This window comes from Pseudoliparis swirei, chromosome 4 (genome assembly GCF_029220125.1).
Source record: "Pseudoliparis swirei isolate HS2019 ecotype Mariana Trench chromosome 4, NWPU_hadal_v1, whole genome shotgun sequence".
NCBI lineage: Eukaryota > Metazoa > Chordata > Actinopteri > Perciformes > Liparidae > Pseudoliparis > Pseudoliparis swirei.
The window spans coordinates 9,960,342-9,984,559 of NC_079391.1; the positions used below are offsets into that span (position 1 = coordinate 9,960,342).

Sequence of the window (24,218 nt, forward strand, 5' to 3'; positions counted from 1 at the left end):
CACACACACACACGCACACACACGCACACACACACACGCACACGCTGTTCAAACTGTGGCTGTCCCGTGCATGGGTAACGTTGACGCATGGGCAGCTGCTGCAGGAGTGTGTGTGTGTCTCATAATCTCTGTCAAGTTATTACTGGGAGCTGGCAGGGGGGTGGAAGAGGGGGGGGGGGGGGTGGAGGCTGTCCTTGGGGTGTCGGAGCAGGGTCCCGTGAATCGGGGATGGCGCTGTGTACAGTGCGAGCGAGTTAGCGGCCAAAGTTTTTGAAGCGCGCATGCAGGCAGAAAAAGAAAAAAAAGTTCGCCGGGACCCCGTGAGTTGAAGTTCTTCTGTCACGGGCTGCTGCCCACGGATCCCCGGTGCAGACATGCGGACTACACACTTCAATTAACAAGGACCTCTGCGCTGTGTTTTTTTTTAGTTCACTTCACAGTTAACGGGGTTGCTGCGTTCGCTGCCCGCCGTCGTTTCAATGGACTATCTCGTGTGTTCCCATGCAGTGAGTAATATAGACTAACATTGATAGTATGGTTATGACCTGCAGATAGCATACACACAGTGACCATGAGCATAACTTTAGCTGTTGACATTATGCCATCTAGCCTAGTGTCTTGAAAAAAAATGAGCGTCCCCTTCGACAAGGAACTGGAACCCTAATCTCGGAAAACACCGACCCATGGCTGCAGCAATGCCCGGCGAAGACAGCCCATTGCCCGGCAACACTTCCAGGATAGATCGCAACGGATTAGGGGGACTGGTTCACTGTTTCATATGTGGAAGCGGAGTTACACCGGGCAAGGAATTGAGGTTACAAGTGGCATACCAAAAAGAGAGGGTTTCTTTTTTCCCGTTTCTACAAAATCAGGAGCCAGCCCCGGGTGCGTCTGAATTAAGCCCGGATGGACACGCGCTGGTGTGCGCCGTGTGCCACTGCTTTTTGACGGAGCAGTGGAACTCCTTCGAGCGGAGCAGGACGACCATTGAGAAGCGCATGTACTGGCTGAAACGACCCTACCAGTGTGACTCTCGGCGGGTCCCGCAGGAGTGGAACATCTCTTATGATCTGGAGAGGGGGATCAGTGTGAGCAGCCAGAACTACGACGGAGGCGCAGAGTCGGATTTCTCGTCTTTTTCTGAAAACGAGAACATGTCAGACCAGGAGATGGATTTAGTCGACAGAGCCGGCATGAGCAAAGACAAGTGCCTGAGAGCTTCTGGCAAATCGCCAAGAGACAGTAGCAGGAAGAACAATGTCATCAGTGTTAAAAACAGCCCGGATTCACAGCGGGCGATGCGCTACCCGGTGGGTGTTTACGGGGCGCAGGGATCGCCAAAAGCGGAGAGCGTTCTGCTGGCGAGGCGCGGCGCTAACGTTATGAATAATGTATGTCAATCATCAGAATCTCTGGCAAAGTCCCAGGAAAGATTCCCTCAGCGGTGCTATGACAGTCCTTTCGATGACACACCTGTGCAAGACAACGGGGTCATTATGCGCAACAGGCGATGGATGGAGGAGGAGAATGCCAGACATGCGCAGCCTCGTCCGATTCAGCGTGTTGCGGACAGCAGCTGCGCCTCGTCCAGACATCCATCTCTGCTGTACCGAATAAGGGGCGAGGATCACCCCAACACCGCGCTGTCATCTGTTGGCACCGCCGCCGGCACCACAACATGTAACATGGCTGTTCCCAGGGAGAATAACTCTGACAGCTCTGATGAAGATGAGATTAACATTACAAGTGATGATGACACCGACATGTATAAAAGCAAGACAGGCCCAGCGACTCAGTTTAGACCTGTCGGAGACCTTTCAGTGAGAAAGTCCCACCATGCCGTGGACGCCTGTTCAGATGAGTGTGTTTGCTATATCTGTGGCTCTGGTCTCAGACACGATGGCCGTTTTAAAGTCAGTGTTCAGAAACAGGAGAGGGCCCAGGGCGAGCCCTTCTTTCCATTCCTGTGGCTTCACTCCCCTCCTCGGGGGGCAATACCTATCACTCCGGCGGGTACCACCCTGGTGTGTGGCAGCTGTCACACCTCCCTCATGCAGCAGTGGCAGAGCTTCCAGCTGGCGGATGTGCCTGTCCTCCAGCGCTTGTATGTCGTCCCCCTCAATCAGCCCACGAGCTCTATCCATCCCTCCCAGCCCACTCCCTCCGAGTCCATGGAGTGCTTAGCTGAACCCAGGGCTTCGCATGAGGCCTGTTTTCTCTGTGGTCAGGAGTGTGGAGGAGATATGAGAGTAGCATATGCACAGGCCGGTGTTGGTAAATCCCGTGGTGCCATGTATTTTCCTTTCATCAACATGTTACCGTGTCCCCCTAACGCCCAAGGGGTGAGGAATGGCTGTGTCCACTGCTGCCCACAGTGCCATTTCATCCTGGAGCAGATCTGGGGTGCATATCGACTCAGCCTCAGTGAAGACCTCATCACCTCTGTCAGCTCCTTTCTGGTCAGGTACCACGCTGCCATGGCCATTGAGGGTTATGCACCAGCCCATTCGCAGACAATCGAGGCCTCTCGCCCCAGCAGCTCCATGTCGGTGTGTTACCTGTGCGGAGCCGAGCTGTGTGCAGGCGGAGAGTACCAGCTGCACGTCAACCCGCCCGGGCGTTGTGGAGAGAGGGAGCCGTTCTTCCCCTTTCTCACCGTCCACCCTCCCGCTCCCCGTGCCAAGCCAGTAGATGCCACCGGCCTGGTGTCAGCTTGCAATCTCTGCTACCATGACCTACACACCCAGTGGGCCCAACATGAGGGATTGGGTCCCTCCACCCCTTCTAACTCTAGTTTACCCATTGCCAACCCCCAGCCACCCAGCTCCCCTTGGGCCCGCCAGTACAGCTGTGAGGCTTTTGTGTGTTTCTTCTGCAGGAAGGAGCAGCACAGGGAAGGCAGGCTGTGCGCTGTCACCGTGGCCAGGCTTCCTGTGTTCCTGTATGCCCCTCGCAGCACACGCACCCTCCTGGTGGATGACGGGAGGAGGTTGGTGATTGGCTCGTGTTTGGAATGTAAGGCCATGGTGCAGGTGGGACAGAGCATGCAGCAGGACAAGGAAAGGCTTGGACAAGTAGCCTCAGACGGGGAGAGGAAAGAACTAGAATCAGCCTCGCCGCCGTCTAGACACAAGGTAAGAAAACTGCCTGATAGGACACACAGACAAATACCCCCCCCCCCTCCATTCTCACAGTGCAGCGCAGACTGTGTTTGCCCTGGTTCGACCTCTGAGTCACATGACAAGGGATGCTTTTGACATGTTGCATACCTGCTGTTTAAAAAAGGGGGAATCATGGTGATTTAGATTATTTCTTTGTGTGCTGTGCTTCAGTTGAATGCATTAATATCCTTAAAACGGCTTACCATGTGGTGGAGCACTGTATTCTCCTTTTTGCAGAAGAAAAGTTCTCAAACATTAATGGTGTGTGTGTGTGTGTGTGTGTCTGTCTGTCTTTGTCTGTGTGTGTGTGTGTGTCTGTCTGTCTGCGTGTGTCTGTGTGTGTGTGTGTGTGTGTGTGTGCGTGTGACTGGAGACTGAAAAGTTTACTTGGGACCGCCGACATAGCCTGGAGGAACAATGATGAGACAAACATTTTCATCAAAACTTACTTCCATAAACACCAGAGAAAAACGACGGGGACCTGACGGCCAAGGCCAGCCTTGTGTTTGCTCTGTCCATGTGTGTGTGTGAGTGTGTTTATTTGAGCAAGCTTGGCTAAGTATGTCTCACTCGATGCTGAACAGTCGGCGTTGACCGTGCTGAGGATTTTAGAGAGTATTTTTTGAGGAAGTTAGTTTAAAGCAAGTCTACAGTTGACATACTTCTTTTGATAACGATAATAATAATAACACAAGTGCAAAAAGACATACATACATTGCTAATTAGACCTTTTTTAAAATCCAGATCTTCCTGGAATTTGGCTAATTTGGCAGTGAAATGTCTTTTAAAGACTTTGTATATTACATTTGCGGGATGTGTTTTATTATTGGAATGGCCTCCATTAATTCGTATGCCAAAATACTGCATGTTGACATTGCAACAAGGGATTCTGATGAGTGACGACGCTTGCATAGGTGGTCCAGATGGGCTGCTGGCTTAGGAAGAAGTATACACTTCCTCTGAAGGGAGATAATTCTGTCATCGTTGGCTTTCTTACCTATTTCTGTCTAGTTTGGTTTCTTTCCACTCCTCTCTCAACAACAACAACAACAACAACAACAACAACAACACAGCTATAAAACCCTTGCCATGCTCTTAAGAAGTTGATAGCAGAACCCTGCTTTTCCAATTGCAGAGAATAGAGGTTGGAGGGTGTGTGGGGTTGTATCAGGAAGCAGTGCAGGGGAAATGAGGAGGATGATGATGATGATGATGTGTTGATGAAGAGATGAGGAGCATTTAGAAAGCCAGTTGGCTCTGTGAACAGCTCTCTCATGCAAACAGACACCAACTGTCCAGCCATGCAGGACATGTGAAGAACATCTGTGAATGCCATTTACACTCAGCAACCTCAGTATGTCCAACGCAACACACCAGCTGTCTGGAGTCGTCCACCTTATTCTCTCTCTGTCCTTAACCCTTGTGTTGCCTTCGGGTCAATTTGACCCGATTCAATGTTTCACCCTCCTGTCGCCTTCGGGTCAATATGACCCGATTCAATGTTTAACCCTCCTGTTACCTTTATATTTACTAACATATTTTACCCTTGAGGTCAATATGACCCCAGCTATTAAAATCTCCAGAAAATTATTAGAATTAATATTGTTTTCCAAGTTTAAGTGTGAGGTACTTTATGTTTGTTTGTTGACTCCCGAAAGAACACCGACATTAAACATTGAATCGGGTCAAATTGACCCGAAGGCGACAGGAGGATTAAATATTGAATCGGGTCAAAATGACCCGAAGGCAACACAAGGGTTAAAAGAAGTGTTTGACTGGCGGTTACTCTTATGGTTTTCAAACGTTTGCCTGAGCGCTCGCATGTGAGCTGGTCACCGACGTGCTGATGGTCATCATTTGTGAGGAGATACTCGTGATATAAGAATATATATTTTGGGACCAGCTTCTCTGCCAGCCAAAGTTGGATGATAGGGTTGTCGGGGCAGGCTGGTGAGGGTGATCATTTGGGGGCTGGGAGGGTTGCAAGTGGCACTGATGGTTTTGGCCTGAGTGAGAACGTGACCTGATGGCCGAATAAGTGCCCGTGTGTGTTTCTGTGGGGAAGGGGAGGTGTGAAAGATCAGCGAGGGAACAGGTGCTTTGTCCTCTAGTGTCATGCTATTTGCTGGAGAGGGTCTGTCAACGCTGTCAGGAGGGAGAGCCCATCTGCTTCGCCCTAGCACTGTATCTGCCTGGTGGAGGGGGCTGCACAATGATAAACACACACTTACAGACAGTCTTTTTTGTCCTCATACTGCTCGCTATGATGGAAACACTATTGTGCAGGTATGATACCCTGTGAAGTGTGAAAGGGTGGATGGCGCTCGTCTGTTTTTCTTGCTTGGTAAGATATGAATTAGCGCATGAAATGAGATCTGCCACCGAATACTTGCTGTTAACTGTAACACACACTCACACTCACACTAATGTGAGAGACAGGTGGTTATCATGTTCTCTGTTCTGCTGTTGTGTGTTTAATTAGTATCTTGGACATGACCTTTGACAGGTGTGTAAGTATAGAACAGCAGCCGGCGTCTGGCGAGGGGCTGCTGGTCAGCAGATCTTTCACTTTCAGATGTCTACGGTTTGGTGGTGGTTAAAACAGCTGTTAGCATGTTGATGGTTTATTAAAAAAATTGGTTTTAATGATATTTGTGCTCCATGAGATGGCAGCAGGATGGCGTACTTAGAAAAGAGACAAAGAAAGTGCCATAATGCATTAACCCGCCCTGCCTTTGAGCAACACAGTGAAGGAAATATGTATTTACTGAGCACTTTGTGCTTTATTTCTGATGTATTCTGCACTTAAATAGGTGTGTTATATATCACAACATCTGCAATGACGTAAAAGTAGTTTCACCCTCACTCAAAATGCGTAAAATCCAAAGTGACTGTCTTTCAACACAGTTTCTCTTAGTTTTGCCATCGCTCAGCTGTAGAGAAATGCTGGAACACTATATGTGGAACAAGAGGGACATTTTTTATTAAAAAACACTGCTATTAAAATAAAAAAATACTTTCTTGATTAAACTGCATGGGACTGACAAAGCTTCATTTGAGCTTTTAGGTGAATTGTGGAATAACCCCTTGACCATTAATCAGTTAATTAGTGCAAATACAGAGACAATACAATGTGTTGCTTCCTATTGAATAGTTCACACAATTCTGAAGAAAAAACTAATAAATAAAGATGTCTGCACGTACAGTAAGGGATGGTTGTTTGGAGGAAGAAATATTCAATTAATCTCTATTTTACACTGCACTGTATTAGTAGCAAGAAAATCAACTCTTAGTTAAACAAGGTGGCACTTTTTCAAACTTGCCTATCAAAACAATTTCATTAAAATATTATTGCCGATGCTGTTTTTTTTCTTCTACCTGCTGGTGTAACACAATTCCATCTTTCAACTGCATCATGAGCTCGCCTTCACTGATAAAATGTGCCTGGAAGGCATTCTCAGATCGCCTATATCTTTGACTTTTCTTTCATCAAACTCAAATTGCTTAAGTTGGAAGTGAAAAATGTGTATATGGCAGAGCACAAAGGTGAAGCCTTATGAACACCAGCAGTGGGCTTGCATTCAAATATTTCCAAAAATCGATTTACTCCGGATATCACTTTTGTCAAGCTTTAATGCAAAAATAATGACATGATATAAATGAGAAAACAAGAACAAAAACATAGTGAAGAAATGATGGAGCGGTCCAATGTTGAGCCTTGAGTAAACTGATACCAGCGCCGCATAACTTTGTTGTTGTAAGGATTGGAATTGATTGCATGGCTTTGCTATAGATGCGTATAATTGCAACATATAGCTAAATCCACAGTCTCCCTTTCGTCAACAGTGTGTCTTCTGCTTGTACAAGAACATCAGGGACTGAAACAGCAAATACATCAATCATTAGTCAAGCCTGGCAAAGATAAATACCACATGATTGTACCGTAGATATAAAGCACACAAACATATTACGCCTCTCTTACTTCTACACACTCAGATTAATTCATGTGTGTGTCTTTATCCACGCTTTGGATGTTTATTTTTGTATGGTGCTCTGCTGAGTGACTGTTTCGAGCGGATGATTATTCTTGACCCGTTTGAAGAGCGGAGACAGGTTTCTGTGACTTAGTTCATCATTCATTCAGTATGTGTGTGTGTATATGTGTGTGCTACGTCTCATATGTTCGATGTTAAAATGCTGCTTGTGTGCATGTGTGCGTTTGTGCAATTATGTGTGCAAATTGTGCGTGGACGCGTGTTTGGTGTAAAAGATCGACTGTGTTCTCACTGCAAGGCCCATATCCTGTAGCGGAGGTATTTGCTGTCACGGGAAAAACATGCCGGCATCTTGACAGTGTCGCCAGGGAAGATTTATAGTGCAGTGGAAGAAGGAGTGAGGGCAAAATGTACACATCAAATCTGGATGTCACGTTGAAAAGGGAGAGAAAGATTATCCAGAGTGAATTATTGGAAGAAGAAGAAGACGAGAGTGGGAGGCTGAGAAAAGGTGAGGAGGTTAATGGGATTTAAATTACAGCCGAAGGAAAACAGAAGAAAAATAACTCGCATTCTCATTAATCATAGGAGGAAATATTACAGCATGTGGGCCACAGAGCAGTTTTTTACGCACAACAGGGATTCTATTAAAACAGTGTTAATTTGACGCATTCGAGGTGGTGTGTTCTTAGAATATGGTGTGAGTTGTTGCTATGCGTGCCTGTGTTTGGTGTGTTTAGTCCAAACCATTGCTATTGCACATTTCCTGTAAAGTTCCTGCAGCTTTGCCTCTCTCTTGTCCCAGCAGAGCAGTCGGACACACGGCCTTGCGTTACACAGGGAATCCTCTCGTATTTGAGGGACTTAATTTCAAAGCTGCTGGAGGTGGGTTTTGATTTGGTCCCTCGAACCTTTCATCACCCTCTTTCCGCTTGCATCCCTCAACACTGCATTCTTGCCCAGATCCGAATTGAAAGATCAAATCCTGTATGGAGCAGATGAGATGGGGGTGTAGCCTACCAGCTTTTCATTATTTGTCTTACCTTCCAACAACCCTCCGACAGGACTAGTTTAAGGGACATCACAACAGCTGAGACTCATCCTTTAGCTCTCTGGTGTAGCTGGCCAGCCGGGGGGTGTAACCCTCTTATCTTTGTAATGTCAACGCTGGTGGTTGAGCTTCATGTAACAGCCCCTCTACATCTTTGATACAGTTTCATTGGTGGCATACAGCACATGTGCGGCATGTACCCATGCATTCCATATGCATATGCGTAGTTGTATTAAGATGACCTGATACCGGCCTCCAAGATGGCGTCCATTCATTCAAATGAAAGTTCCTCATATAAAGCACAAATGCCTACAGGTTATCTCTCTTTCTGTGTGGTGCTGCCTACTCCACTTAAAGGACCCATATTATGCCAATTTTTCAACAAGTTGATATGGTTCCTTGGGGTCTTAATGAAATGTTTGGAACATATTTTGGTCAAAATACCACAAGAATCATTTCAAACAGCACCCTTTTTACCCTGTCAAAAACACCTCCCCACAGATGTGCCTGTTCCTTTAAGTCTCAGTTTATCTTAACCTGAACATTTGACATTGAAGTGATGTCAAGCATCGGTGAGTCAGTGTTTGTTGTGTTGAATGTGTAAACACCAGGAGGCTTAGGCTACATTTCATTCGCTAGCTAACGGGGCTTTCTGCTATAACCGTAACATATCTTTTAATTTAACAGATACACACTTTGTGGACATTTAGGCCTACATCATTTACAGTTTTAGTGAACTACATTTAAAATGAAAATGATTTCCCTCAAGGTTGTTAGAAACGTTAAACATTCAACAGCTGTTAGCTTACGGATGTTAACGTTAGCTATTCCTTCGATTTGTGACACTGAGAAGTTGATAACAATTTCCCTTTTTCACGAGGCTGGACTCACTTTTATATAGTTTGATTTATATTCAGGAGATGGAGACAGACCAACACGGACTGAACAAACTGGCATGCAGGTGAGAATGGAGAGAGGTCTCTATGCAGCATGAGGGGTTGAGAGGAACGTTGACTTCCAAGCTAGTTTGTGGCTGATGGATGAAGGCAAACCGACCCTTTAACCCTCCAGACAGAGAGGGGATAATGATATTTGCTCAGCACTATAAGGGACGGGGTCAGCACATGTTCTTTTGGATGGAAGGGACCTGTGTAGAATCCTTACACACCTGTTTAGATGAAGTCACTTTGTCAATTTGTTACCAATATTAGCTTATTAGTATGCCCTTATGATCATAACATTCATAATGAGTGAGATAATGAAATATTTAATAATAATAAAAAGTTTGAGTGACAGCTGTGAATTTGAACGCTTCTCAGTTGCCAAAACACTGCAACAAATACAGAATTCATATCGCAAAGTGATCTGCCAGGAATGTGCGTTGTCACATATTTGATTGGGCAACATTGCACCTTTCAGAATGACGGCTTGTTGCGAGAGTCGTTCATCCAGATTCAACTTTTTGCTGGAACCATCTGTATTAGCATCCCTGGGTCCAATTCAAATGAATGACAAAGCTGAATTATTTCACTCAGGTCTGAACGCAGCCTCGGCTGCATTTGATCGGTGTCATTACCTTCGCATTGAAAATGCGGAAGGTTATGTTTTGATCGCCGTGTATTTATTTGTATGCGTGTTATTCGCCTAACTCAAAAAGTATTGAACCGAATCACATGAAATTTGGTGGGATGATTGGTTATTATCCTGAGACCATTTGATTAGATTTTGGGATCGATCGGGTCAAAGGTCAAAGGTCAAGGTCATGAAACGGTCAAAATCTTCTTGAATCGCATGCAATTTGGTGGGATGTTTGGTTATTATCCGGGGACCATTTGATTAGATTTTGGGATCAATCGGGTCAAAGGTCAAGGTCATGGAAAGGTCAAAATCTTCTTTTTACCATAGCACGGTCAATTTTTATCCAATTGGCATGCAACTAATGCCAAAATGTTCATAATGCAATGCCCAATATTGTGATATGCGAAGGTATGCGCTCTACCGACTGCCCATTCTAGTTTTTATATTTAATTGTAGCAAAATGCGTTCTGAATTGTCAAGGATTATTCTCGTATTCTTGTTTCCCCACAGTTTATCTCAGTGTCAGATCATATTCCAACAAATACACTTCACAGTGACATTTAAACCCTCTGTTGGCATTGGATGACAACTGATTTGTAGTTTGGTCCCCAGAGGTGTAAACCCCTACACACACATGGTCTACCCAAACTGGTGTTTCACTTAGTTGGGCTGATTGGACCTCCTCTTCGGACCGTGTTGGCATAAACAGACTGTGCTTGATTGATGTGTCCCTCACTCTCCTGTCAGTTTCGTTGTAACTGTTTTTGCAGGATAACTTACAACTTCATGATCTCTATTTGTAGAGGGAGTTCAGTGACCTCAGCAACCTCTCAGAATACCTCCAACCAGCTTTAACCTGAGAAAAGCTCTAATCAGCTCAAATAACTGAAACCACCTGTATACAGGGTTCACTTAGCTCAGGTAGCAGCTTGAGCCGTTCCCTCATATCTTTGCATTTCTCCCGCTTGGACCTCTGTCTCATACGGCTGCACTTTGACTTTGGCATCAGATTAGGACATAAAAAAAACAATGTCATCTTTAAAAAAATGATAGATTTTTGCTGACTTGAAGTCTCTCGATTTGAATATTGTATATAAGGATTAGGGTTAGGGTTAGGGAAGGAGCTCTGCACAGCTCCTTCAGCCACCGGCTGATTCACCCCCGGTGTCTGAGGGAGAGGTACCACAAGTCCTTCCTTCCTGCTGCTGTCAGGCTGCACAACAAACTGCACAACAAACTGCAGTAGATCGCTGTAGATGCTGGCAAACTAAACACTTTACTCAGCACTTTACTTTGTTTTCCCCTTGTATATTTAGTTTCCTCTGTATATTTAGTATTTTAGATTTAGTATTTAGTATTGTTATTGTGTTTGGTGTTTTATTTTATTAATGCTCTAAGATTCACCTGCTGCTGTGATCCTGAAATTTCCCGACTGTGGGACGAATAAAGGGTTATCTTATCTTATCTTATCTTAACTATAGGACAGAATGATTAAAAAAAAACAATGATCTAATTCCAACTATTTTGACTGATATGCCAAATGAAATGTTATTTAGGACAGTGGTTCTTAAATGGGGATACGTGAAGGCCCTCCATTAGGTACATGATACTTCTTTTAAATATATGTACAATTAGCATAGATTAACAAATCCTTTGAAAATAGTTATTTCATAAATATTTAATACAATTAGTATACGTTAATACACTGAATTGTATATATTAGATATTTAATCAGACACTGATGGCACTGTGTATTAGATATATTAGGGGGTACTTAGTTGAAAAAACAATTCCACAGAGGTTACATCACTGAAAAAAGGTTAAAGAACACTGATCTAGGATATTGTTGGGAATTCTAATTTTTGTTTAAAAAAAAGTCAAATTATTAGGATTAATTGTTATGAGGATCTGTACCAAACGAGATGCCATGAGTCTGTATCATAGGATGTGTAGGTCAGGACATATCTGCAGCATGAAAATATTTCATTTAAATTGGTATTTTTGACACTCATTTCGCATGAAACTAATAATGTGCCTCGGCCTCATTATAGTTTTTGATATAATGTTGATTAATTGTACAGCCCTATATAAGAGGTGCAGCAAAGAAGAGACAATAATTGTATGCCAGTTGATGTAACGAGTGAATGATTACAGGGGCATTTGGTTGTGCGTTTCCAATTGAATTGGAAGTAGGGTGAAAATATTTCTTTCATTAAAAAAAAAGCCGAAATCCACTTGAGTGGACAGAGTGAAGGAGAACAGAGAGGACAGTGTCCCTCTCAACCCCTGAAACCATGGATCCTACTGTGAACTGTTTTCACGAGTTTTTTTTATTGTTGCCCATTTGGCACCTAAACATGTGTATGCAATGGCCCAGGCTGGCGACGCAGTCTAGTAAACCATGTGTGAACGAGTGAGCTGGGCTCTTGTGAGAACCACAGCACGGGACTGGGCGGACTGTGTTGGTGTGACTTTGTGTGATGTTTATTGTCATTGTGTTCTGCTTTTCACCCCTTTGTCTTTGTATTCGTGAACACTCGGCTGTGTGCCATCCTGGCATGGCATTGACGAAATACAAAAAAAATTATGATACAAATAAATATTAATGTTTATCTACTGATCTGTGCTATTAATTCATATTATATGATTTCAATAGTTGTTGTAATCAAAATCGCTGAATTTGCGCATGTCTGGTTGCGACGAGCTGTGCCTCAGATTGCGCAATCCCTCACAAACTTTGTTGAGCGCCTTTTGCTTTCTCATTGTTTGTCACCACTGTAATATTTTAGACTATAATTATCTATCCTTTCCTTTCATAGAATAAGTTGTGTCTTCCACGTAACCTATTAGTCTTGCAGATTGATATAAAACTGCAGTTAAAAAGCAGAGAGGAGGCAAACAGTGGCTCTGCCTCAAGGGATGAGGTAGATTGTATGCTTGTTCTGCCGTTGCTCTCCTTATCTTCTTTTAGACTAAAAGAAGATAAGGAGGACTTTTACAACAAATGAACGGAGATTTTTGTCCAGAAGGATAGACGAATGGACATAATTTACAAGTAAATCCACTGCATCCACTGCAGTAGGCTATACAGCCTATTTCTATCTGTATTGAAAGAGGATGAATTGTGGAAGTGCCATGGCAAATTAAAAGCCCATGGAGGGTGCAGAGGAAATGCGGTCTTTCTCTGGGACGCTAAAAAATGGTGGAATGAAATATGCACCGTACCTAGTGTGTGTATAGAATGCTGATATGAAATATGAAAAACAACCAGTACTCAATGTGCAAGCTGCCAAATGAATGGTGATGTAACTCCTCTAATGGGTTCATATATTTGTGAAATCTGACGCTGACGGACTCGGCGCCTCACCAGCCGCGAACCTCACCGCACGACCCTGAGCCAGACCTCGGAACAGGAAGGTCTGTAGAATGTTCAACATCGGCGTAATAATTTCACTCACAGGTTTCAAAAGAGCTTTTTAGAAACATGGACTTTTTTTTAGCACGCCACCATCGTTCATGTTGTCTTACATATGTTTAACACTTAAAATAAATGCTGTAAAGACACACGTGACAATCAGTTTGTGTTAATGTCATTAAATAATTTATTCTTGCAGTACTTTCTCGACATTAGAGGGAATCGATGTTACGGTTCTCATGCACTGGTTTTAGGATTCAACAAGTTTGCTCTGTGCTGCGGATGCTGTCCTAGTGTTGTATTTTTTTTTCCTGGAGTCTGAGTGTTTCAGTAGTAAACCTGGTTTGACTGCAGTAATTATAGAGGACAGAGTGTAATGTAACTATAGCTAAGCTCTCTCCGCCAGCTGCCTTCTGGCCATACGCACACACACCCACAGTCACGTATATATGCATACATTTGCAGACATGCGCTTCCATACACACAGGCACACACGCAGTAATGCAGTCGTTGACTATACTTTACATACAGAACAGCTGCAAGTGTGTGTGTGTTAGTGCACGTGTGTCTGCCAGGTGGTTGGGAGCACTGGCAGGTGTTTGCTCTCTTGCTGGCAAATGCAGCTGGATTGTGCCACAGCTGTGTGTGTGTGTGTGTGTGCACCTGGACACAGTTGGAGTGTGTGGTAGCACAGTAGCTAATAGCAGACCTCTTTCCTTGCCAGACATTTAACATGTAACTTATGCTCTTAGCTTACTGAATATTATTCATGGAAATTAAGTGCTTTGCATTAGTCTTGCTGTTTAAGACCTTCCAAGCAGCGCTGAAGGTTTCAATTTGATTATTCATTCGTGGGGTCTTCCCCCCCTTAATTTCCACTATTTTTCACTTTGCTCTCTCCTCTTGCCTTCCTGTTCTCCCTCTTTTCTGCTGTTACTACTAATGGGATGACAATCAGGAGAACTCACTCTCACCCTGCTGTCAGGACAACTGGAGATGTAAGCCGCACCCAAAATAGCACCCACGTAGTGACTATTCCACAACCTCTTGCCCCACACTCGAGCACACAGACGATCTTTGGCTCCGACTCGTTGCAAGAGAGCTTCCCCCTCTTCCGCCAACCAGGAGAGAGATAATGATCAGCATGACTGGTGATCTTCTGGGAGTTTATTTCGACTGAAGAAGACATTCCCTCTTTGGATTACTCTCTCCTCCCATCGGCAACCCCAAGTCATGGCCTTAACACTCCCCCCCACCACCAAACCTCCCCCACCCGAACCGCCCCTCCCCCACCCTCACCCTCATACATACCGTCCAACCACCTGGCCTCTCACGTACTCAGCTTGTCCTGCCAGCTCCAGGACAGCTGGGAAGTAGGCGACAGAGAAGGAGTGTTGGACGGAGGCTGGCGACTGTGATACCTCTGGAGGAATGTGGTTCACAGACTATACAGTAACCGTCACACATTTAGTATATTATGCGGTCTCGACATTTGGCGCTATAAGTAGATCATCAGGTTGGAGTGACCACATAATGGTGGTAATTATGAAATACACCAATCTGTCATGTACTTTGGACTGGAATCGTTAGGTGTTGCCAGATTGAAAATCTGGCCGCAGATGTCTGTAACATTTGATTACGCCTTTGTTTTTTAATGTGTCCCAGTTACTAATCCAGAGCAACAAGCAAGCAACGAATGTTTACTCCGAGAGACCTACACATCAGCAAGGTGGTATAGCCTTTACTGGAGATGCTCTCATCGGCCGATCCACGAGGACACACACATAAACATGAACACAAATGCACGAGCACACACAAACACACACGAGCACACAGACATAGTCAGGAGTTACGAGGACTTTGTAAATAGTTTCCATGGGTGAGAGTCTCCCACACTGACATGACCATCCTATGAGTCAGACACAAAAAACAATTCAGCTCCTCCATCTGTGAGACAGATAGACACCAGAGATACTTCCTGAAGGCCTTTCATTATTTGTGTAACTTTTTTGCCTGCCATCTCTTTCAAGTGTGTCATTTGCACTGTTTAAATGTTATTAATACAGATTCCATGCAGCTGTTTACCACTGCTGATTATGATTCATTGAAAGCCTAATCTAATCCAAGGCTCTGAGGCTATAAGTATGCTAACACATGACCTGCCAATTTGGCCGGCGGCATTTCCCACATGGTCAGAAGTTGTGTGCAGTGTGGGCCAATGGGCGAGTCATGGTTAATGTGCAGAGCACGGCCTCCGGGCCACAGTGGAAGACCCAGAGTGCTTCGCCACCAGAGTAGATTTAACCTGTTGCAGATCTCCAGGCTCCTCGGAGATCACTGTGCATCACAATCACATGGTGTTGTCTTAAGATTTACTCATACAACCCTAAACAATAGTTGTACCATTACAATGACTGAAGAATGAGATGTTGAAAGCCGTTGTAGATTGCACTGGAGATGTTTTTCTGTTCTTCTTTTCTACGGGGGGAGGGTTGGGGCTTTACAAATAGCGATGGACCTGAGTGAGGTGTCAGAGGTCTTCTCCTCTGTCCTATTTTCTTTTCCTTCTTCCCATCGCCTCTGTCCATCTCTCCTTTTCTTCTCTGTTCCCCCTCCTTCCTTTCCCCCTTTCTCTTCATCTTTCCCTGTGGTACTAGCGGGGGCCACATGTTGCTGGCCTCTCCTGGTGGTGTGAGCCCCATGGCAGGCGCTGGCTCCAGGCTGACGCATAGCTTGGAGTGTGAGCGTGTGTGTGTGTGTGTCTGTTTGTGCGTGTGTCTGTGTGTGTGTGTGTGGACGAGAAAGAGAGACTCTAATGTGTGCCTGCATGCCTGAGAGTGAGCGTGTGTCTGTGTGTGTGTGTGTGTGTGTGTGTGTGTGAGGCCACTAACACAGTAACCTGATAGTGGTGCGGCTGAGTAGTACAGAGCGAAGCAGTGCTGTGATTTATCCCGCGGGCCCAGCAGATGGCTGCAACAGGAGTTTGTTTAAGTTTGCTTCAGAGCCGGGCAAGCAGCCAGCAGCGGAGAGAGGGCCTGCCAGAAAAATGTTCACTGACTCTGGATGCCTAACCACACGACTCCCCCTCTCCTTTCCCTTCTGCCTCACCCTAACCCCTCACATCCCCCTCAGTCCAACACACACACACTCACACACACACACAGACACACATAACACACACACATCCTCTTGCAGACTTTCTGTCGCTACTCTCCTTTTACCCCTCTCTAATTTCTTTCTTTCCTCCCATCTGCTCCACACACATGCTTACATCCATATGCACACTCACACGCATGTGTATACACACACACACACACACACACACACACACATTGGTTTGTGCATGCTTTTCTGTTGGCAACATCCCTGGTGCAGACATGATCTCACACCTCAGGAGGGGGCATTTAGGACTGAGGAGGTATCCATTCCGGTGGGGGTCTTCTTAACAAAACCAGATGACCAACACTTTGCCTCTCACACTGGAAAAAAAAAGAAGTACATTTGCTGCGTAAACTCATGCAAAAGAAACCTTTACAATGCGCGCACATGTTAGAGGACTTCGGGTTTGGATGTCTGGGCAGAACCTTTTCCTCTCTTGCTGTGATAAAATGTGTTTCTGTTTGCCAAAATGATGACAGGTCCTGTCACATTGCCTCTGGTCATCCAGGTGATAACTCTTGACCTCCATCCAGCTCCACACATCGGCCTCTCTTGTTCTACCTTATCTCTCTAGTCGGTTCCTGGTCTTTTCATGTTTCACATAAATCTATAATCTAGACAAAGAAGGTATTCTAACAAAAATATTATTTTCATGAATAAAATCACTATAATCCCTCAAGTATTTTGATGCAGTGGCATCTTGTGTATGTGTACATACATACTGTTTTTTGAGTGCATTATTTTCAAATAAACATGATCTAATTATTAAAGGTTGTGGGGTCATGTGACCTTCTCAGATCTCTATATTATTCATTTTGGTTACCGCTGTCCATGACCCTTCGACCAGGGATAAATGGGTTTGAGTGTGTGTATATACATATAGATATGTGTGTGTGTGTTATTGTGAAATAATGTTTTATGTTTTTGTGACTGTATGTTTCAGTGCATGACTAATCTTTTGTTTGTCTCAACATTACTCTGGACCTCAACAAAAGCATGCACACATGTTCCTTATGGTATTATTTTGCTTTCTTCTCTTCTTCTAAAAAACATATTTCATTTCATGTTCTATTTCTTTCCTTTTATATCAGCTTAATCTCATCTGTGGACTTGATTATTTAAATCATGTGTATCCTCCTGTTCATCCATTCTTTCATGATCCTATTTGATTACTTGCTGCTGTAGTTTCTCTGTTTCATCCTCATCCTGTCTCCTAACCTCCAGTCTGGCTCGTCTTCTTTGCACTGTGATTCGACTAGGTGGTCCAAAATTCTGATTGTATTGTAGGTGAGAGGGTTAAGAAGGTCACTAATATTGTCAGAAGCTGTGCATAACTCATTCATAAACTATGGCGTGAGAGGACATCCTCGAGCTTCGGCACAGATCCTCGTTTCCTCTAAAGTAACACGAGTCATTCGTCCCGCTCACAGTGCCTTCAGGTCAGAGACACAGCTGACTGCTATCTGTGTTGTGTGAGCCTCTCGGGGTGTGTTGAGGATAAGCGTGGTGTGTTTTACTTCCTGGCGATATCAGCTGCTTACAGAACATAAATCAGGTTTCATGAATTTGGGGTTTTGTATGTTTGCATATGTTTTAGTGCAGCGGTCCCCACCCTTTTTTGAGCCACAGACTGGTTCCGTGTCAGAAATTATTTTCACGGACCGGCAATATAAATGACGTAATAAATATGACGTCATACAATTATACGAAGGGCATAAAGTGCCAAAACTACAACTCATCATTACGCCGAATTAGTGTGAGCCGTGCGCTTGTTTACCTGCAACGAGCCGCTAATGGAGATGGCGACACAGACGTGTGTTTGGTCCGCTGCTCCTAACCGAGTTCTGGTCGCTGTCATTAGAACACCGGCAGAGTTGTTGTGTGAAATGTCCCTTCAGGCCACCGTCATTTGCATCTCCAACACATTTTCTTCTAGCTCGGACGGGCTCGATTCACCGGGTGGGTTTGTTTACAAATGGGTTGCAGGTCTATTCTTTTGCAGTCGGGTCTTTTGTGGTTGGAGTACCGCTCAAACTCTTTTAAAAGCCTCTTCCACCCGGTCAACGTCTGAAACATGGAGAATATTCCGCTGTTCACTCGCCCACACAGCAGCGACTTTATCGGCCAACTTGAAAACAGTTGTCATTTCCCTGAAGTGACAGAATTCATTGAGCAGGTTGAACATGTTTTAAGATTCTTTGTCACTGAAATGTGCCGCCATGAGGGTTCGGCGCGTGAGACTCGCCTGCAGCGATAAACCCGAACTTTAAGACTCCTGAACGCGGCTCAGACGTACACACGGGTGTATCCGGTCCTTTTTCAAAATAATATATTTTTCCGACTGATTAAAAAATAAAAAAAATTTAACTTTATTTATTCACTTTTTCTCCGCGGCCCGGTTCCAACCAAGCCGTGGACCGGTAGCGGGCCGCGGCCCGGGGGTTGGGGACCCCTGTTTTAGTGGACATATATGTAGAAGTGTAACACCTTCAGGGCAATTAATAGATCATGATCATACATAGGTACTTCCAGTCTCCTTAGTGTGGCCTTTGATAATGACCCCGGTTAAACATTTGGCTCCCGGATATAAAAAAAGAAGATATGATAATTTGTACATTGGTAGCTGAGCCGTGGCGGCACAATCCAATGTTTGTTTTAAGCAACAATTAATTTCCCATTTCATACCAACTACACAGTGTGAACTTCTATTAAATTGGAAATGAAAACAGTAATTTGAGCCTCTCCGGAGCGGAGACATTACAACTCCAGTATGCCATCTTTTTGCAGGAGCTGGCGTAGTTGATTAGCTGAAGGTGCTTACACAATCAACACGTTTATTCCTGTGATGTTCAGAGAGACCCTTCTGTATGACATCCTCGCTCTGCAATCGCACGCACGTCTTTTTGAATCCCACTTCAAATGTCGACGAGCTATACATCAAACAGAGAGGAAGAAAAGAGGAGATGGGTAAAGAAGAGATAATTCTTTATTCGGCCTCATTTCCGCCTGCAGCTCTGCTCCTCGGAGGATAGGAAGTGAGAGGGTCACAGGTCAGGTAGCTTAGCAGCCCACTAATGAATATTTATCTGTCACGGTTACACTTAGATGACATAAATGTTCTTTTGCCAGACTTATTTCCTAACAGGAAAGGGCTTATGTCCACTCATTCCCTTCATATGCTATTCTATTGTAGAACATGGTCATACATGGATATTGGGGCTGCCGCCTGGATATAACATAACCTAAAGCGTTTGACAGTTTTTAAAACAGTTTTGACCAGAAATCAATCGGGTTTCCGGGTTATAGTCTTTTACATTTTATATATTTAGTTAACGTGATTGTTTTACTGCTTGCTAATGATAATTCCCAATTTTTCCCAAAAGAAAAAACAGTTATCAGAAGTCGTTTGTTTATTATTCTGTTAAGCCTAAAACTAGTCATATTTAAAAGTCAGCTCATAGAATTCCTATCTCGTTAACATTTTAATTTAAATAAATAGAAAACTCCGCCCTAGATGCTGAACACAATTTAGTTTTAAATAAAATACATCGTGGGTGTCCGTGGTAGCTGCTCCGGCCCTGATTTACAGATGTAAATTATGTGTTGCCTCTTATGTTTTCAACATAATAAATCAAATTATATATCCAAAGATAATTAGCCACAGTCTGCTTACTAAATCAACTGATTTGCATATAACCAGTATTTCTTTATGAAATGAAGGTGTATTGTTGTATATTTCAGTGGAAATTAAAGGCACTCTGAATTCTCAAGGAAAATATTGATAACTAAACACCTAATTGTCTTGTTGTTTGAATTCACACCAAGGCGCCTCAAGAGTTGGTGAAACCAATTTATGTTTTTTCAAATCCAATTATGCATTAAACCCTATTCAAATAAAACCATCAGATATTAAAACTCTAATTGTAATAGCAGTCTGACATTGTATCTTTTTATAGGCCCATTACGTTGTGCTGTTGCATTTCATGACTAGATCTGTGAGATCTATCATCATATCAGCAGTCCTAGCAGGCTTTTACCATACATGTTTGATTCAGGCCAGATGTGGTTTTTTTGCAAGCTTGTTGTCGTCCACCTGCTGGTTGGCCTGAGGAGAGCGGTAAGCGCAGCAATTTCTACAAACCAGAGCCTCAGACAGACTGACGCTGGCCGGGGAGTGATCAGATGCAGCTTGACTTCCACTCAATAAGGAACATGTGTCCTCAGTGTTGGGCTGATCGCAGGCTTTGGACCGGCTGCCACACTACACAGCCCCACAGGTGTCAGCGTTGTTCAGGCTTATGTGTATAAATAAGCCTGTGACTGTGGGAGGAAGACGGCGTTCACTTTTATGTTCGTGTGCACACACATGCGATCGTTTTGAGCACTGACGCATCTCGAGTGCGAGTGTCTGTCTGCGGAGATCAAAGCCGTCTTCCTCTGTTGTTTTGCAGCTGAATCGGTGCGTGTGTGGAGTGTGAGCTGCTTTTATTGAGTGTTGCTGAGTCGGTCAGTGGCCTGAGCCCACATGCATGGCTGTGGTCCTGTTGGATCTCTGTGATAGGCCGTTAAAGCTGACTGACAGCCCTGCTTTACAAGCTGCTATACATCAACCCGTAGACCTGCTGCAACCGTGGGAACACAGACACATTTGTGTCTGAGTATGTGTGTGTGTGTGTGTGTGGCAGAGCCAGCGAGCAGGGGGGGTCAGTGTGGAGCAAACAGGGTCTGCATGATAAGGCCTGCTGACCTTGTGACCCCGAGCTTTCTGTGGTGAGGTCATCTCAAATTACACCGAGCCAAATGTTCCCTGTCTGCGGGCAATAAAACAGGAAGGTCTAACCTCTGGAGCAGAGACCTTTCTTACCCGGTGATGGATGATCGTCTTCTTTCCAACTTTATGTCCAACCAATGGACACACACTCTCATTGGGCACACAGTGTATGGCTGGGAATCAGAGGCTAAATCATGATATTGCTAGAATAATGGTAATGCAGTACAGATTGTTTAACTTCAAAAATCCCCAGGTTGGCAGAATGAGTCTTGTAAAATCTTAAAACTGCATTCTAGGTGTTTTCTGTTTAATACAGGTTAGAAAGAATAGATGATGCACTAATGAATAGAAAAAAAGCTCCATGCCAAACGTCTTCAGTAAAGGCAAGAGCAACCTCTGGCTACATGTCACAACAGAACATACTGGTGCCAGTGTATCATGAAATGCTTTATGGCTATGCCGTCAAAAAATAATATATTGCAAATGTGATTATTTGTCTCACCACTGATTAAATACACCAGCCACACATGGTGAGTTCACTTGTTTTGTAATTTGTTACAATTTGTTACACAGCTGAACTGTGTGTGGGAAAAGGAGGTACAGGTGAGCGGGGGCCATGTGTATGAAGTTAGAGTGTGTGCGTGTGTGTGTGTGTGTGTGTGTGTGGTCATGTGGGACCTCGCATTGAGGTAAATATTTGAGGACTGCTGGCACCATTAGGAGAGGTCTGTTTTGGCGGATTTAGTGTGTGGCCAAGGATGACGTCAGCTTTACCTCAGAGGATCACAGGGAGCCAAGAAGATATTATGTGTGTGTGTAACTGCAGTCATTCATAAACACACAATATCATATTTTTCTTATATGGAGTGAACCACTGTTCTTGGATGTGAGTTGTTTGCGCGTGTCTCTGTTTTTCAATCACAATTTAATTTCCCGGCACACACACTTGTGCCATCCCCTTCATCGCATTTCCTCCTCTGCTTCCTGTCTGTGGCACCTGGGCTCTGCTCAGTGACATGCATCCACACTCACATTTATTTTGGATTTCTTTCTCTCAACAATGTTATTGGACATTTAAACAAGTGTGAATGCCAGACGATGTTTGGACGAGCTCGACGATGACTTTTGTTTTGTACCCCATAAGCAACTGGCGCAGTAAACAAAAACAAGACTGACAATATTCTTCACTCTCACTCTGAATCCCCCCCCCCCCCTCGCTCCTTCATTCCCATTCTCAACTCTAAATCTTCCTCCTCCTCCTCCTCCCTTTCTGTGCAGATCAAGCCAATCTTTTCTGGCGCCAATGCCACTTCTTTCTTTTTCCCTCTTGTGTCTGATTTATTGCTCCAAATTTGTATTTTTGTAACGCATCTGAGTTTTTCCTTTCTTGTGTGACCTCGTGGCTTTCTTTCCGGTTCACTGGTAAAAAGGTGGAAGTAGCGTGGACTACACAGCAGGCAAACTGGATATAAAGCGTGTGTTTACTCTCGCGTGTGTGTTTGTGAGTGTGTGTGTGTGTGTGTGTGTGTTTGCGCTTGCATGTGAGTGGGTGTGTGCATGCCAGTGCACAATCCAAGCCCAGATGTTCTCAAAGGCTCCAGTTTTTAGCCAGTCGTTCTCCCCCTCTCCCCATGCAGAAAAAGGGAAGTGTCTAATAAAAGGCGGGTGTATGAGATGGAGTGAGTCATACACACACACGCACAGAAAGAGAGAGAGAAAGAGTCAGCCTCCCTCGCTCGCTCTGAGAGAGAGAGAGCGAGCGAGGCAGGAAGCAGGGAGGGAGGCTGTGCCAAAGCTGGAGCTGAATTCCTGCCAAGAGTCTACTTGTTTGCTCGTCTGGCTGGAGCCAGAGGCTGACCTTATTAGCTCTGAGGGCAGCCGTCTTATTAAAACACATCTGGCGCTCGGGGAGCCCAAATAGTCCTCATATTGTCTTCCTGCTCGCTCCTGACCTCGCGTTACCTAGCAGGAATGCTGACAAGAGCTTCATGCATCTGTTGAGAGTTTCACCAGGGTCTTTCTCCCCCCCCCCCCCCCACCCCCTTCCCTCCTCCTCTCCTTTCCACCCTCGCTGTCTTTACTGGCGCCTGCACGGTAGCTCTGTGGGACCTGTTTTTTTCTTCCTCTCCCCCCCCCACCCCCCTTTTTCCTTTCCCCTCCCACCCTTTTCCACACACACCACCCCTCAACATCGGCACCACTCTTCGGCTTAGCGTTCCCCCGTACCCCCCATGGAGAGGTGTTTTTTTCTTCTTCTTTCTTTTCCCTCTGCCAGGTTGCTGTGTTGATACAATTATTCCTGTGTGTATTTGTTTTATGAGCGGCTGTAACCTGGTCCCGTTTAAATCGCTCTTTGCTGGTTATTTTAAAGTGTGAATAGTGCCACGTCCTGGGGCCAGTCTTTATTGTCGATTTGGAGAGGTGGTCTTTTATATGTACGGCTTCTTACAAGAAGCAGGGCTGTAGGTACACACACACACACACACACACACAGACACAGACACAGACACGCTTCTACTGTACAGGAACAGACTCCCAGCAGGCTTCACAATGGATCCAGTGCCGTCGCTCGGCGTTCGTGTCCTGCAAAGCAAGACTCGTGCTGGTCTGTGCTCTGAGCCCCCGCCCATGCAGAACATTTGAAGTCAAAGCCATTTCAGCTTGTTCATTCTGCAGTGAAGGTCCAGGACGGGCCGCTGCTGTTGGAAACAACCCCATCATTACAAGACTGCACATCCTGTGAGTACCTGTGAGCCGCTGCAGATGGAAGTGAACACCACTGTTACAGTCACTGAATGATCTTCCCCCATTCCTGTAGTTTGTGTATCAATTCACATTACGGTCAAAGTTGTTTGTTTTTGGTCTAGTGTCGCTACTTTTTTTTCAACAAGATGAATTTGTGTCTCTGCTGTGCTGCACTGGTAACTCTTCCCTCTCGTGTGTGCCCTTTGACCCCCCAGAATACTCTGGTTTCAGTGTAGCTTTGTACTTCTATCCTAACCCTAGATGCCCTCCTTACTCAAACTCAGACCCCCCCCCCCATTCCCCACCCCAAAGTCCAAGTCCACTCACCTCTCTCCTCTCCTCT

General features: G+C 44.8%; 1 protein-coding gene across 3 annotated transcripts in view; it reads left to right on the plus strand.

The window, feature by feature from the left end:
- Positions 1-237: 237 nt before the first annotated feature.
- Positions 238-24,218, plus strand: part of gse1b (Gse1 coiled-coil protein b) — a 165,335-nt gene continuing 141,354 nt past the window's right edge. Inside the window, exons 1-2 of one of the 3 annotated variants that reach the window (XM_056412039.1) lie at positions 238-506; positions 610-3,134. In XM_056412039.1, the coding sequence (XP_056268014.1) occupies positions 684-3,134 (2,451 nt within the window). In that variant the 5' untranslated portion in view covers positions 238-506; positions 610-683. Of the gene's footprint in view, positions 3,135-24,218 lie in introns of all 3 variants that reach the window. The other 2 variants (XM_056412040.1, XM_056412038.1) reach the window with 2 other exon arrangements.